Source organism: Lithobates pipiens, unplaced genomic scaffold (genome assembly GCF_037356315.1).
Source record: "Lithobates pipiens isolate NorthernLeopardFrog02 unplaced genomic scaffold, aLitPip1_a1.2 Scaffold_18, whole genome shotgun sequence".
NCBI classification, from domain to species: Eukaryota; Metazoa; Chordata; class Amphibia; order Anura; family Ranidae; genus Lithobates; species Lithobates pipiens.
Genome location: NW_027507758.1, coordinates 576,024,726 through 576,041,651, shown reverse-complemented (window position 1 = coordinate 576,041,651; position 16,926 = coordinate 576,024,726). Strand labels below are relative to the sequence as shown.

Sequence of the window (16,926 nt, the reverse complement as noted above, 5' to 3'; positions counted from 1 at the left end):
GTGCCCATCTTTGCCCATCGGTGCCGCCTTATCTGTGCCCATCGGTGCCGCCTTATCTGTGCCTATTAGTGCCGCCTTAACTATGCCTATCAGTGCCCACCAGTGCAGCCTATCAGTGCCCACCAATGCAGCCTATCAGTGCCCACCAATGCAGCCCATCAGTGCCCACCAATGCAGCCCATCAGTGCCCACCAATGCAGCCCATCAGTGCCCACCAATGCAGCCCATCAGTGCCCACCAATGCAGCCTATCAGTGCCGCCTAATCAGCGCACTTCAATGAAGGAGAAAAATGACCCGTTTGCAAAATTTTATAACAAACTATTAAAACATGATTTTTTTTTTTTGCATCTTTTTTTGTTTGTTTAGCAAAAAATAAAACTCCGAGCTGTAACTAAATACCACCAAAAGAAAGCTCTATTTGTGGGAAAAAAATGATAAAAATTTCATTTGGGTACAGTGTTGTATGCCCGCGCAATTGTCATTCAAAGTGCATCAGCGCTGAAAGCTGAAAATTGGTCTGGGACTGAGGGGGGTTTAAGTGCCCAGTAAGCAAGTGGTTAAGTTGTTAAGATGTTATCACCTTATACATTTCTCTATCTTCTGTGTGAACTTTTTCCCAATAATAAATGTTCAAAAAGTTAGGCATCAGCTGGTATTGCCAAACACATTGGCCACCTGGTTTCCATGATTTGTCCACCTATGCCGTCGAATGACAACGGTCCGTAGAAAATCCAATAATTATTGCAACAATATCTTTTCAAAAACACAATTCGGGTAAAGTACAACAATATCCAAAAACATAATTTTTTTTTAGGATACTTCATATTTTTTGTGAAGATATTGCTGTCACTCCTGCTGTGTGGATGAAGAAGCATACCATCAAATTATCTTGGAGGAAGATTTCAGTTGCGGGGTATAGCACAGATATTCTGAGGCAAAGGAGCATTTGTAGACCCCAGTGCAGGAGTGAGGTCCACAACAGTCCCAGGTAGAGCCTGGAATGTGAAATTTTGCAGCAGTGTGGTAAAGAAGAGGAATAGCTCCATTTTTGCCAAACCTTCCCCTGCACAACTTCTCTTACCTAAGAAGAAAAACATAAGAGACTTATTGAAAACATTTTTGATCAAGAAAAAGCTTTAGAATCTCAATGTATACCTCATGCTGTGAATGCTACACATACATTCATAATACACATAATATAGGCAGCTGAAGTTACATGAAAATCGTAACTTTTAATGTAAAATGTGCACTTGGACCATGCTGTCCCACCTCTGGAGCCTTCCTATTGGTCCTTTACTGTAATGGCCAGACACTCCCTGACCAATAAAGGCTCAAAAAAGGGTGTAAAACCAATCTCAAGTATTTCAGTGCGTTTTTTATTCAAGGCTATCTCTGTTTGTAATTTTTTTTCACCATTTGGTCCAACTCAATTGTCCAGGTTTGTGAAAGCTTTACTTTTACATATGCTGTAAACACTCATAGATCAGTAGGCAAGGTATAACTATATTACACTTCTTAAAGGAAGGCTAACCAAACAAAATGTTCAGATAGTGGCCATGGGTTTAATGACCATGCCTATTTAAATGAGTTCTCAATAAGGTGCTTGAGCAGGTTTTAGGACCGTCATTTTATTCCTACGTAACTGATTTGGAACAGACATGTGGCCAGTGAAGTTAGAAAACTCTGCCCCGTATACTTTCTTCATTGACTCATTAGATAGAGAAGCCAGAACAGAAATCAAAACTCCGGAGACTGAACATTTTAAAACAGCTTGGAATGATAAACCCTATATTTTATCCTTACAGCTTCATTCTATGGTTCTGTCTAGAAAGTTCTGTTTTAATGTTACCTGCTGAGAAGGGTATGAATGCATCGTTCCTACTAAACTTTCCATCTGCATCAAGAAAATGTTCTGGATAAAATTGATCAGGCTTTGCAAAGTAAGCTTTGTCTTTCAATATGGAGGACAACAATGGAACAATAGTGGTACCCTAGAAGAAAGTTATTACAAACTAAATGTAAAAAAAAAAAATATATATATATATATATATATATATATATATATATATATATATACACACACACACACACACACACACACACACACACAGTATATGGTTAACAGCCGCCTTTGGCTTGTTCCTTGACTACGCTTCTGCTTGATTCCAACCTGCAACCACTCCTTACTGACCTTTGGCTTGTTTACTGACTACACTTTTCAACCTGCAACCACTCCTTACTGACCTTTGGCTTGTTTAATGACTACACATTTTCTTGATCCCTACCTGCTATTTCTGCTACTGGACCCTGGTTTGCTCACCTTCTGGTGGGGTGATCCTGAGGACTATGACCTGGTACTAACATTCAGCTAAACCCACCCACCCACCCTCTATCAAGAGCTCTGGCGAACACTGATAAGTACTTAGATTCACTTTAGAAAATTGAAAAAAGGACTTTTGAGGGTTCCCAAAGAGTGGGGAGTATCTAGTGGTGTGCACCAGATACTCCCCCACTAGGTCTATATCCGGAGGGATTGTTATCTTTGCTCGCCTGGGAAGTCCCTGTATATGTACATCTGACATTTGTCCAACTGTCTTAAATGTTTACACAATGCTTTGTTATAAAGAACACTGTGGGGTTCATTTACTAAAACTGGAGAGTGTTAAATCTGGTGCAGCTGTGCATGGTAGCCAATCAGCTTCTAACCTCAGCCTGTTATATAGGCTTTGACCAAAAAACCTGGAAGCTGATTTTGGACTCTCCAGTTTCAGTAAATCGACCCTTATGAGTATATATGTGGCTTAAAGGATGGCTAGCCAAACAAAATGTTCAGATAGAGGCCAAGGGTTTAATGTCCATGCCTACTTAAATGAGTGCTCAATAAAGTGCTTGAGCAGGTTTCAGGGATGTCACTCTGTTACTGATACTGTCATTCTTACTGGTATTATCTTGCATATTTTCTTTCTTTATTTTAGGTGAAGCTTCACAGTCTTATTCCCTGAAACTGGTTTAAAACTCCTGCAAAACACAATGTTTATGTATACAGTGATGGGGCTTAGCTCCCCAATATGCTACAATAATCTTTCATGTATTTGTTACTCTGATATAGTTGATGGGTATTGGCTGTGTGGATTAGTGTAAAAACTGCAATTTTATGGCCAGGCCATTGGCCTGTTTTTTCAATTGTATGTATTAATAAGACGTAAGAAGGGTGTTTATTCCTCCAATTTTTTATGTTGTGAATTCTTTAGGGGACTTCAAAAGTAAATTGATGCCCTTTATCCTTGAGAACCCCTTTAGTAATCAATGTTTGTAGTACTTAGACTCTGCACCTCAAGTGAGGGGGCCTCTCTACTGCTATAGCTCACTGGTCTCCTACCCCGACTCCATAACCTGACACACACCTTCTTCTACAGAGCCTAGATTGAAGCTTACTTAGTTTCCTTTACTGTTAGCCCTCAGACACCATTTTTCTACCAAGAATGGCTCCCCGGTATTACTTTTACATTTACTATGTCAAACTGTTGTCCTATCACGATATATTACAAAACATATTTTAAAAACTCACCTTTGGAATCAAATAGCCTCTGAATGTGATATCACAAGTTGTTGCATGCGGAAGGTTAGTTGGGACAATATCACCAAAGCGCTGAACTTCACACACAACAGCATCAGTGTAGGGCATTTGCTTCCTGTGTTCTAGCTTTGGTTGGGCTGTGCCTATAACTTTTTCAATTTCTTTTTGCACTTTTTCTGTTAGGTATTTAAAAATAAGCTATTAGTATTGGTTTATATAATGAAAATGTCTTCTGCAGCAGTTTACAACATAAAGACATACATCAGTAACAATATCAACATCATGGCATACATAATACATAACAAACAATGAAAAGAAGAGGGGCCTTGACATAGCAGTGTAGCTTCCACATTTATTTTCAAAGGCATGCAATAAAAATCTTGGTCTTTAGGTTCCATTGAGTTACGCTGGGCTTCTAGATGTGTTACTTCCCTTCCAGGGATATCTGCCCTCAATTTACTCTTTGCTCTATGTCCCAAGATGGGATCTATGTTAAATTAGTTAGGTACTGCACAGAGGAACATTCCACATATATTTGCAAATGTATTCAATCAAAACCTCTGTATTCATTGCAAATAGTTGAAATATATATAAAATATAATATAACAGAATTGAAAACCCAACCAATGAGAATGTGCTTAAAAAGGTGGTTTGTCTGTGAGTGTCTGAAGACATATGAAACCAAATTTCAGAGAAAAAGGGCAGGACAAGAGAAAGAGATGAGAAATCCTGAGACTGAAATTGTTTGCAGTAATTTGGCTGTAAATGCCACAAATTGGCAAAAAACTGAACATTAACCACTTGCTTACTGGGCACTTAAACCCCCCTCCTGCCCAGACCAATTTTCAGCTTTCAGTGCTGATGCACTTTGAATGACAATTGCTCGGCCATACAACACTGTACCCAAATGAAATTTTTATCATTTTTTCCCCACAAATAGAGCTTTCTTTTGGTGGTATTTAATTACAGCTGGGAGTTTTATTTTTTGCTAAACAAACAAAAAAGATGCAAAAAAATAAAATAAATAAAAAATCATGTTTAATAATTTGTTATAAAATTTTGCAAACAGGTCATTTTTCTCCTTCATTGAAATGCGCTGATGAGGCGGCGCTGGTGGGCACTGATGGGCAGCGCTGGTGGGCACTGATAGGCACAGTTAAGGCGGCACTAATAGGCACAGATAAGTTGGCACCGATAGGCACAAATAAGGCAGTACTGATGGGCACAGATAAGGCGGCACTGATGGGCAAAGATGGGCACAGATAAGATGGCACGGATGGGTGGCATGGCTGGGCACTGATAGGTACCACTGATAGATGGGATTGATGGGCACTGATAGGTGGCACTGCTGGGCACTGATGGGCGTCACTGATGGGCACTGGTACATGACACTGATGGGCACGGATATGTGGCACTGAGATGCAGCACTGTGTGTGTGAGGCAGATTGTGGGCACTGATAGGTGGCACTGTGGTCACTGATGGGTGTCACTTTTTGGCATATTTTTGGTGGCACTGGCAGGGGGCAGGTGGGCACTGATGAGCTGTCCCCAGCTCACCGTGATCGGGACTGATGTCCCGATCACGGCCGCCGGTGATCGGCTGACAGCGCGAGGAGGAAAAATAGTCGATTACCGGCTGTGTTGTGATCACATGATCAGCTGTCATTGACTGACAGCTGATCACGTGGTAAGGGGTCAGGATCGACCCCTTGCTCCGATCCGTGATCAGGCGAGTCTCATAAACTCGCTGATCACAGAGTGCGCTGCGCGCGCCCCTCAGGCCGCTTGTCCACGGGACAACATCAATAGACGTAGTCCCAGCAAAGCAGGTCCACGCTGTAGCTGTCATTCGGCAATAGTGCGGATCTCAAGAAGTTAATCTGAAAACTGAAGACAATAAAGACATATGTCAGATAGGTTGTTCAGAAGATTGGAAGAATGCCAAAGACCTGTATGGGGCTTCTATGTGGTCCGTGGTGATTTAAAGGTTTGCAACAGTCCCAACTGTCCAATCGCTGATTGGCCAGGGCATACAATGAGCAAATTAACCAATCAGCAGCCTTGCTGCTGTTCTGTCAAAACAGCCTACTTGTTGAAATCTCCAAAAATGTCACCTCCGGTGACTCTCCAGCATCAGTAATTGGAGGTATGAACAAGTTTGCTGTTTTTACACAACATCGGCAGCGTATACAAAACAGTACAGGATATAAGGAGCAGAAATTGTTAGTCTACCGCTAGTAACCAACAACATGGCTGCCTCCAAGGGGACGACAACTTTTCCCTCCTTAGCCGCTGCTCTGTCAAAACAGCCAAGTTGTCATGTACCGTATTATATATGCTGCCAGTGTTGTGTCAAAACACCCAAGTCATCGAAATCTCCATTTACTGATGCTGGAGAGTAACCAAAAGTGACATTGTTGGAGATTTCAACGAGTTGGCCGTTTTGACAGAGCACCAGCCAGACTGCTGATTGGCAGCACCTTAGCATGTCATGTGATGTCATGGTGCAAGAGAGCCGATCAAAGTGGCTGGAGTCTCGTGGGTCAGTCTGCAGGATGTAAGGAAGGCAAGCTGGGAGTGGGACTGTCAGTGCTGTTTGGACTGGAGTGCGGCTGCACAAGGCTGTCAATGTCACTGTGAGAGTCAGTTTCATGTGTGTGTGCCTGTCCATTCTAACTTCTTGTCCTCCTGGGTCCTGTCCCTGAGCTACTTACTATATTGAAAATAAAATAAGAAATATGTTTTTTGCCTTAAAGCGGAGTTCCACCCAAAAATGGAACTTCAACTTTTCTGGAGTAGATTTCAGGGAGCCACGAGAGAGTGTGGTTGATTTACTAAAGACAAACAGACTGTGCATTTTGTAAAATGCAGTTGCACTCTGCAAGAGTAGTGGCTCCAGAACTTAGTAAATGAGCAGTAGCTCTGCTGACTCCAATCATGTGCAAGCAAAAATGCTGCTTTTTTAATTTCCCTTGCACGTGATTGGGTATTCTTCGCAAAGTGAAGCTTTACTTAATTTGATAAGCTCTGGGGCAACTGCGCTTGCAGATTGAAACTGCACTTTGCAAAGTTCACAATCTATTTGTCTTTAGTAAATCAACACTAGTGTCTTTCCGAGATCTACTATCCTAAAATGAGGAATGAATCCCTTCTTTTCAGAATGGAAAAACACTTGTAGACACATTTGTCCTAAGAAGGCTCTAATGTGCTTAAAGGGATATTAACCTCCCTGACGGATTTCCCGAGTGTGGCTCGGGGTTAAATTTCAGTACCATTAGCGGTAACCCTGAGCCACATTAGGGATTGCATCTCAGGATCCTGGTGGGGGTTACTTACCTTGTCACCAGGATCCTGCAATCTCCCCCCAGCTGCGTCTGCGGGCTCTGTCTCCCGCCCGGTGCCTCTGTGTGCCAGGCTCCATTCCCTGCAAGCGTCGCAACGCATGGGGGGGGGGGGGGGGGCGGAGCCCGGTGGCAAATTCAAAAAGTACAAATTCATAACACATACAGTACACTGTAATCTGTAAGATTACATTACTGTATGACACCATTTCACAGTGCCCCGCATGTACTTTTATATTATATATACTGTTCTTTCTGGCTGGAAATTTGAGATTGTCCATGGCAACCAAAAAGTGTCCCTTTATGTCAAAAGTAGTTTTAGACCAGATAGAAAACAGCAATAGTAAATTACAATCACCTGCAGAATTGAGCGATAGTGAATCGTTAGAAAATGTATTTTATTATTATTATTATTATATTTATCATTTTTTATAGTTAGTTATTATATTATAATTTATGATTTTTTGTTTCAAACTTTATCATTCCTGGGATATCTACTAGACTCTTGTTTGGACAGATTTAAAGCGGGAGTCCACGGGAGTTCCGCCGTTTTTTTTCTTTATTTTTCAATAATTTTTATTGATATAAAGAAATGCAAAGTACAGTTTTAAGAAAGACAGCGTAATAAAGCGTTCTTAGTAGTACAAAGTATGCGCTTATTACATCTATTTTTCAAATACAACAGAAAAACATAAAAAAAACAAAATTATAAGGGGTATAGAACAGTATGTAAACTGCTGTAACGGTAGTATTCCAAAATGTGATATATAGGTGGGATAGCACCCTGCCCCAGGTACCCCAAATGGGAACACACTGTACGCAGGAGCAAGGTGCCAGCCCTGCCAGCAGGGAAAGAGTGGTAGCCGATGAGTATAATAGTAACACCATATTCTGTCCCTATGTTAGCAGAATGAGCCAGTATTTCAAAGCCTAGAGACAGAAAATGGCAATAACAAAGCCAGTGTAAGGTTGGCAACATGAAACAAAAAATAGAACCACTGAGGGTAACTAGTTGTAATAGCCAGTATTGAACAAACAGCTAGGAGGAAGGCACATAAAAAAAAAAAAAGGGGGGAGGGGGGAGAAATATGGGGACAGGGGTAAAATGAGTCCCTCTTGGAGTAGTGATATTAGTCAGTGGAATAAAGGTTTAGACGATTCGTACCAGTTTATCCAAGCTTCCCATTTGTGTGCCAGTTTAGGGAGAGAACCTTCTGCCAAGGCATACATGCGTTCATACATGCCATGTATATGTGTTACTCTGATGACATCTGTGTGATAAAGTTGTTCAGTGGATTTCCAGTTACGTACAATGGTTAACCTTGCAGCTAGGCATATATGTGTAACTATGCATTGAGAATTGTGGGGGTAGTTTTCAATTCCAATATTAAGGAGTGCCAGTTCTTGAGACGGAGGGGAGGCATTATGCGTAATTTCTGAAATAAGACGAAAGGTATCAACCCAAAATTGCGTCAGTTTAGGGCAGTCCCAAAGTACGTAGTATAGGGTACCTGGGAGGCCACATAGTCTCCAACAGTTAGGATTTGTGGAGGGGTTAAATTTATGTATTTGCAATGGGGTGATGTACCACCGATTTTGTAGTTTATGTGAGAGATCCCACAGGTTAGCCGATTTAGTTGCCTTGAAGGTGGCACTGATTACAGTGTGCCATTGTTGAGGAGAGTACGTGGTACCTAAGTCTCTTTCCCAGATTAGCGTGGGAGGTAATTTTTCAAAAGTAGTTTTGCCATCTAAAAGGGTGTAAAAGAGGGAGATACCTTTGGTCGATGAGGAGTTGTTGGATAGGTAGCGCCAAGCCGAGATTGGTATGTTACGAAGAAGGGACGGATTCCTTATGAGACAGTGTGATATTTGGACATATTTGAAGTAATCAGTGTGAGGCAAGGAAAACTTGGTCTGTAAGTAGGTAAAAGGATGTATGAATTCATTATCATATAGGTCTGAGATGTGGGAGATACCCTTGTGTTTCCAAGAGGAGAGCTGTATGTCTTTAATCAATACCTGTACCGTATCTATGGGGAGAGGGATTTCGCAGGTATGAGCAGTAGAGTGCAAATGCTTAAAGAGGTATGTAAAGGCTGCCACTGATGCTTTGATTGTCGGGGATAGATATTGGTCAGATTTTTTAAGTTTGGGCGCGGATAATAGCCAATTTTGTAGATTTTTGCCTAAAACTTGAGAGGCTTCCATATTGCTCCATTGATTATTTGGATCGGAGGTGAACCAAGCTTTGAGTTGGGTTAAGAGTGCCGCATGGTAGTAGTGCCTCAAATCAACATATCCCAAGCCCCCTACTCGTCTATGTTTTATAAGAATACGTCTTGCCACTCTGGATTTTTTGTCTTGCCATATAAACTTTCGAAGTATGGATTGAATTTGTGTAAAGAAGGACGGTATGGGTATGGGCAATGCTCTAAATAGGTAAAGCAACTGAGGGAGTTTGAGCATTTTGAATGCTGCAAGTCTGCCTGAGGGTGATAATGTAATTTTAGAGATATTGGCTAAGTCTGCAGGAAGCTTGGCTAAGAAAGGGACGAAGTTCGCTTTGTATAGAGCAGTGGTTGTCTTCGTGAGAGAAGTGCCCAGGTAGGTAATCGAGTCCGAAGACCAGGCATATTGGTATTGATTGCGCAGGTGTTGTTGCTGTAAAGGAGACATTGCTAGGGGTAATATATAAGATTTAGTTACATTAACCTTATAGTAGGATACACAGCTGAATTCATCAAGTAAGTTATGTACCGAAGCCAGGGAAGAGAAAGGGTTGGTCAATGAAAATATCACATCATCAGCAAAGAGGCTGATTTTGTGTTCTTTGCTGCCCATAAGCACACCCGAAATAGATGTGTGTGATCTTACTTTAGCCACGAGGGGTTCGATTAATAAATCAAAGATTAGGGGTGAAAGGGGACAGCCTTGACGTGTGCCATTAGTAATATTAAATTTAGTGGACAACATGGAAGAACAATAGACTTGTGCTGACGGGTTGGAATACAAGGCCAAGATTGCCATCAAGATATGGCCCTGGAATCCAAATTTTTCTAAAGTTTGTTTCAAATATTGCCAGTGAACCCTATCGAATGCCTTCTCCGCATCCAAAGATAGGAGCAGAGAAGGCATTCGATGGGTCACTGTGTGATGAATCACATTGATCATTCGTCGGGTCGCATCAGATGTCTGGCGGCCTTTTAGGAATCCTGATTGGTCAGGGTGTATCAATTGTGGCAGTAGGTCCGATAATCTATTAGCTATTACTTTAGCATAGAGTTTTACATCATAGTTAAGTAGGGAGATAGGGCGGAAATTCTGTGTGGATGTGGGCTCCTTCCCTGGCTTCGGTATCGTTATAATTAGGGCTTTCAACATTTCTTGCGGGAGAGAGGCGGAGGAGGCAGCAGAATTGAACCATGGAGTAATGTGTTTAGTAAGGATCGGATGAAATTGTTTGAAGTATTCTGCTACAAAACCGTCAGGTCCAGGTGCTTTATTATTGGGCAAGGATTGAATGGCACGCGTTATTTCTGTCGTCGTGAATGGTGCGTTTAGTTCTTCTAATTGAAGGGGAGTTAATCTGGGTAGGCTAGTTGAGTCTAAAAACTTCTTGATTTGTTGGGGGGTAGGTTGGGGTTGTTGTGGGTCATCTTTCAAATTATAAAGAGTGCTATAATAGGTGCTAAAGGCGTCAGCAATGGCTTGAGGGTCAGTCATTTTGGTATTAGTAATCAGATGGTATACGAAAGGGATGTGGGACTTAGAGGAGTACCCTTTGGTCTGGCGGGAGAGTAGTTTACCCGGTTTATTGCTTTCAACATAAAATCTCATTTCCAGTCGTTTTTGGTATTTGTCGTGAGTTTCTAACAGCAGGGCTCTGAGATCTAATCTTAGGGCAATCAGTTTTGATTTAAGTGTTTGTGTAGGATTTTGCCTGTTAAGGAGATCAGTGGATTGAATGTCGGCCAATAATGAGTTCATTTGCTGCCTCCTCTGTCTCTTATCATTAGCTCCCAGTTGAATAAAGATTCCGCGCATATACGCCTTATGAGCTGACCATAAAACCTGTGGGTCAGAAACTGAGTTAGCATTTTGTTCAAAGAAGGAAATTAAGTTATCCTGTAGTAGTTGTGCATGTGGTGGGGATTGCAGTAGCCTGGTATTTAGTCTCCATAAGTAGGTTGGAGCACGTTTGATGGAATCTTCAATGGTTAGGCTGACAGGGGAATGATCAGACCAAGAGGTCAAATGAATAGTAGAGTCAGAGACTTTCTGTAGCGTCCATGGGTCTGTGAGGAAGAGGTCGATACGCGAGTACGAATTATGACAGGGAGAGAAAAATGTAAAGTCTTTTTCATCTGCGTGAGTGCATCTCCAGTCATCATAAAGTCTCAATTCATGCAGGAGGGAGTTTAGTTCCGGGCGACGTCTTGTAGTGCGTGCAGATGAATCTAGTGCTGGGTCAGGGGTACAGTTGAAGTTTCCACACCATATAGTTGCACCATGTTGTAATGCTTCAACTTTTTTGTGTAGCTTTCGAAGAAAGCGGAGTTGATGGGTATTGGGGACATATACATTGACAATAGTGTAAGGGGCATTGTTAATATGACATTTTAAGATGATATAATGTCCTCCGGGGTCCAAAAGGCAATGGTCTTGGTGAAAGATCAAAGAGTTGTGAACAGCTATTAATACTCCTTTTTTTTCTGGTCTGCGTTGGCTGTTATTATCGTACTAACGTTTCTGTTGGTACAGGAAGGAGGGTTGTTGGCCAGGAAGTGCGTCTCCTGCGCACAGAGGATGTCGCATTTGGTTTGTTTAGCCAAAGCCCAGAGAGAGGCTCTTTTAGCCGGGTGATTTAGACCTTTAGCATTAATGGTAACAATGGTTATAGTCATGTTGTGTACGTGAGGGACAGCTGTGGTGAATTGAGGTACCTTTGTTTACGTTGAGGATTGGAGAAAGATCAGTAGTCCTCGCAGTCTGAGAGGATCCGGGTTGGAAGGTGATTCCGGGGAGAGGACTTCCTTGAAGTGTTGTTCAGTGGACTATCAAGCGTGCAAAGACGGACAGCGGACGGAACTTCAGTAGGAGATCTTGGGTACCTGCAATTAAAAAAAAAAAAAAAAAAAAGGGGAGGAAAAGAGTTTTGAGGTAGGTCGGTGCCTTCAAGCGATACCACGGCAAGCGCGGAGTGGTCCAAGTGAGCAGTCAGCTGAGGAGACCGAGGTGTCCCCAGGTATTGGTTAGTGTGCCAATCGGTAGAAAAGAAAGATCAAAACAAACAAAAAACAAAAAACTGTGAACGGGGTGGAATATGGCGAAACTGGAGCCAAGAAAAATACACAAAAAAAAAAGAACAAAAACAGTTCTCAGGGTGTAAGAACGACACAGCAGTGTCTAAAAAGATAACCCTGGATGGGGGTATAAGTCTTAACACGACCGAGTGTGAGCAGGAGTCACATCTGCACGGCCAAAGAGAAAAGTGTACCCCAGCCTTTCAAATAGGTAGGACATGCCTGTGACCTCTCGGGGGGAGAGGTTGGGTCAGCACGGTGCCAGTATTGCTTTGATCCATAGGCAGTATTTCGTTGTTGGACGGGACAATAGCCCAATCTTGTAGTAAACGCAGACCTTGTGAAACTGAGGAGATCACATGTTTGGAGCCAGCATGGCTGTTGGAGAGTTTGGCAGGAGCAATCCATTGATATTGTATCTGGTTATTGCGTAAGGTTTTGGTAATATTATTTAGTTGCCTACTTCTGCTCAGGGTGTGCTGAGAAAGGTCGGCGAAAAATTGGAGGTGATTATAGGGTTCAGGCAGCGTTTGCAGAGCTCTGGCTTTTTGCATGAACTGCTCTTTAATATGAAAAAAATGTACCCTGAGGATGACGTCTCTGGGAATGGAATCTGGTAGAAACGCAGGTTTTGGTAGTCTATGGATACGGTCTATGAGTAATTCCATATTTTTTGCTTCTGGAAGCACAGATTTGAGTAAGCCCTTTGCAAACGCAGGAAGATCAGCATTTTGCACCGATTCTGGCACTCCTCGGATTTTAAAATTATTGCGTCTGGCTCTGTCTTCCAAATTTGCCAATTTGTCAGTCAGCCATATAGTTTCTTGGGCCTGGGCCTCTTGCGAGTCAATTATGTCATTTATGGTGGCAGTCATAGCATCCACATTGGTTTCCAAATGAGTGACCCTGTTATCCATTACTGTCATTTTATTGCCAAAGCCATGCATGACTGAGAGCAGGTCAGATTGTAGGGAACTGCGTAGAGACATTAACATGTCTTTAAGGGTTGTGTCCATGACAGCCTGACCTACAGTGGGGAAGGAGGCAATGGCGTCAGGCTGAGGGCTCTGTGAGGGGAATCCATATATCACTTCCCCTGTGCTGTCTCCCTCCCGGATTCCCTCTGAGGCATCCAGCCTCATTTAACTTTTTGCAGGGCTGTGGGTGGTTGGAGTCCCGGGAGGGGAGCGAGAGGAGTCCCCCGATGTAGAGGCACTTACCAGAGCAGCCTCCGGTGATGCGTGGCACTCGTTTCTGCGGGGAGGGCCTGCAGACATTGCCTGTGTGCTTCTGTCATCTGTCGCGGCGCCATCTTGGCCGCGCCGCGCGGACGGCTGGTACATGAAGGCCGTTAGCTTACTTGGCAGCCGGGTCTCTTTTCGCTTCAGCGACATGTTCCTGAGGTAGTGCGGGAACTGAGGTCCCACTATAGGCGTCTGGTAACGGCTGGGGTATGCGGTGAGTAGCTGTTAGTCGCCGTGGATGAAGAGAGCTCAGAGCTCAAGCGGCCATCTTAGTCACGCGCTGGCCACGCCCCCCGTTTTTTTTTTTTAAAAGCCAGCAGCTACAAATACTGCAGCTGCTGACTTTTAAAATAAGGACACTTACCCGCCCAGCGCGCCCGCGATGTCGGCAACCGAAGCCGATCTCTCGATCGTCTCTCGGGTGCTGCCGCCGCTATCTTGGGTATGGGAATCAGGAAGTGGAGCCTTTTGGCTTCATTTCCCGGTTCCCTACTGCGCATGCGTGAGTCGCGCTGCGCAATAAGGATGGACCCGCTGCCTCTGGGATCTCTGTGTTTCCCAGCAGGCAGCGGGGGACTTTCGGAAAGGGGCGTAATCTATTCCCCTTTCCGCAGAGAGCTATCCCGGAAGTGGGTGCAGATACCTGTACTGTACAGGTACCTGCACCCCCCCTCCCCCCTGAAAGGTGCCAATTGTGGCGCCGGAGGGGGGGATTCCAATGAGCAGAAGGTCCACTTTAGGGTGGACCTCCGCTTTAAGTGAGTTATTCCTAAGAATTACAGGCCTACAAAATAAAAAGCCAAATTTCTATGCAAAACAGTGTACCACTTTGAGACGCAAAAAACTGACATAATCATACCGCCAGGGTGGTTAAAGTCTTTTTTTTTTGTTTAAAAAATAACAAACATGCCATACTTACCTGCTCTGTGCAGTGGTTTTGCACAGAGCAGCTGCAATTGTCCTCTTTTTGGGTCCCCTGCTGGCGCTCCTGGCCCCTCCTTCCTACCGAGTGTCCCCACAGCAAGCAGCTTGCTATGAGAGCACCTAAACCAAGTCACTGCTCTGTGTGTCTATACAGACACAAAGCCGTGGCTTTGTCCCTCCTCCTTTCGCTCCTCATTGGCTCACTGACTTTGATTGACAGCAGCGGGAGCCAATGGTGCCTACATCTGTGTCTCAGTCAATCTGGAGGGAGAGTCCCAGACAACTGAGGCTCTCGACCAACATCGCTGGATCAAAATGGAGCTCAGGTAAGTAATAGAGGGGCTGAGGGGGGCAGCTGTACACAGGAGGTTTTTTATAATAATGCATAGAATGCATTAAGATAAACAAAAATTGTCTGCCTTTAATATTGGTTAAATGGAAAGGTTTGGGTTCTATTCGCTTAACCCACCAAGCCTGTGTGGTTATTCTTTCTAAAATATATCAAAATAATTCTACATCCACAAAAAACATGCCACGAGGTTGACATATCAGCCGAGGACTTTTTTTTTATAAATCAGTGAGATCATGTTTACTTTGAATGCTATGAATTCATGAACAGATCAAAGAATTAACAGAACCCCTAGTATATTAATTTTCCTTACTTTGAATTTCTGGGTATTTGATCATGATCAGGAGGCTCCATCTTAGAGTGGTGGATGTAGTTTCCATTCCAGCACCAAACAGTTGGGCCACCAGGGTAATTAGGTTTTCATCATGAAAATACAGTGTAGATTCTGGCTTTCCCTGAATAATGGAAAAATATATATCTGTGTGAGCTTTTATTCCTCTTTTCCTTCATCAGTTGCATGTACGTTAAAGCCCAACTCCAGGCTCATTGCCCCTACCCTCCAAAAGACTCCACATGCTGTATTTTATGACATTTAATATTATACAATAAAAACTTGTATTGAGAGCATAGTTTGTAATCCAAAGCACTGGTATAGTTCCCCATAAGAAATAATGGAAACTCAGATGATTCGTCCCACAACCATTTATTCATAAGTCCTTCAGTTTATAGTCCATATAAAAAAATTATAGCACTGTGATAGGTTATAACCATAAAATGTCCATCCACAAATGGCAGCCTCCACAGGGGGGTTAAAAGCAAAATCCAACAGTCACTACAGAGCATAGCACCTGGGGTAAATCTGTCCACATAGACCATCCTCCGTACTACCCTGCAGAATGGAATGGATGACGTTGATGGCGGTGCAGAGGATGGTCTATGTGAACAGCTTTATCCTGGATACCTGCATACTTAGGTGACTTGCTAAATGTTGTACCTTCATTAAATATAACCATATTGCTACACTTCAGAGGTGCCTCTGTTCTGTTTTATACTCAGTTGTGACATGACGCTACTCTTCTATCAAGACATCGCTTGTATATCAAGTCAAAATTTATCAAAATATTTTGCTTGTCTTGCAAAATGCTCTGAAACCAAAGTTACTCTCAAACCAAGGTTTTACTGTACTTATCCCTTCTATAAGTCTTCAGTTCAGTTATGTAAAGCCACGGGGTCATCTTCCTTTCTTTTCTATTTTAGGTGTTCTTCAGTGATGCAGGGAGCGGTACTGATGTGATGACATCACCATTGATCTCACACCATTACATAATGAATGCAGGGCACCATACTCATGACGCATTACACACACAGTATTTCCTTAGTATTCCAGGTTGAATGACACTAGGTGTTGGGGGGGAATGGGGAATGCAGGGGGGATCGCTAGAGTGTGTTACACCTTACACTTACCTTACATCAGAACATCTTTTTTCTACTTGAGAAATGTTGCTTGGCTGTGTCCTATGCTATCATACACTGTAGCCGAAAGGCTTATCCATACATTTGTGTTCTCCTGACTTACCTAAATCAGGGACGTGCAGTCAGAGGAGGAAGGTGAAGCAAAGCCTCATCTGCCATGAACATAAAAAAAAAAAGAAATTGAGCTTCGGGGGTCATAGCTCGGCAACCTGAGAGCACAGGTTGCCTAAGTCCTATCCCACCACTGGTAAAAATGTGGGGCTCCTACGACCTATACATTTTGGAGATATGGGGCTCCTTGCGCAGACTGTCAGGAGTCACATACAGAGCGGCCAGGTTAAATACAAGCTGGCACACTCTGGTTGCAGCAGACTGAGAGATAAGCTCACAGTGCTTCTCCTCACTTCTTGTCAGAGGCACTGAGCTCAATGGACAGCTTGGAGTCTTGGACCAATGGTAAAGTACCACTAGCCCCAGCTGTCTAATAAAAATTCTGCAGTGGAGGCACACCTCTCACTGCAGAGTCCAAGAAGGCTCCCTTCCAGCCCAGCCCTCTTAACTACAAGGAAAAAACATGGGTTTATGTGTATTAACATTTACCCACAATCCCATGTTTTTCTCACACAGTTACGAGGGAGAATGCGACTCTGCTGCTGTTGAAAAGGTACTGTTATATTCAAGCTAAATCCTATATTATTATGCTATATATTA

At 43.0% G+C, this 16,926-nt stretch overlaps 1 protein-coding gene across 1 annotated transcript in view; it reads right to left on the bottom strand.

Moving 5' to 3' along the window:
- Positions 1 to 429: 429 nt before the first annotated feature.
- Positions 430 to 16,926, bottom strand: part of LOC143989061 (cytochrome P450 2C26-like) — a 32,417-nt gene continuing 15,920 nt past the window's right edge. The window contains exons 7-10 of the mRNA XM_077489073.1: positions 15,056 to 15,197; positions 3,570 to 3,754; positions 1,851 to 1,992; positions 430 to 1,082 (exon numbers count right to left, since the gene is read on the bottom strand). Of these exons, the coding sequence (XP_077345199.1) occupies positions 904 to 1,082; positions 1,851 to 1,992; positions 3,570 to 3,754; positions 15,056 to 15,197 (648 nt within the window). The 3' untranslated portion in view covers positions 430 to 903. The remainder of the gene's footprint in view (positions 1,083 to 1,850; positions 1,993 to 3,569; positions 3,755 to 15,055; positions 15,198 to 16,926) is intronic.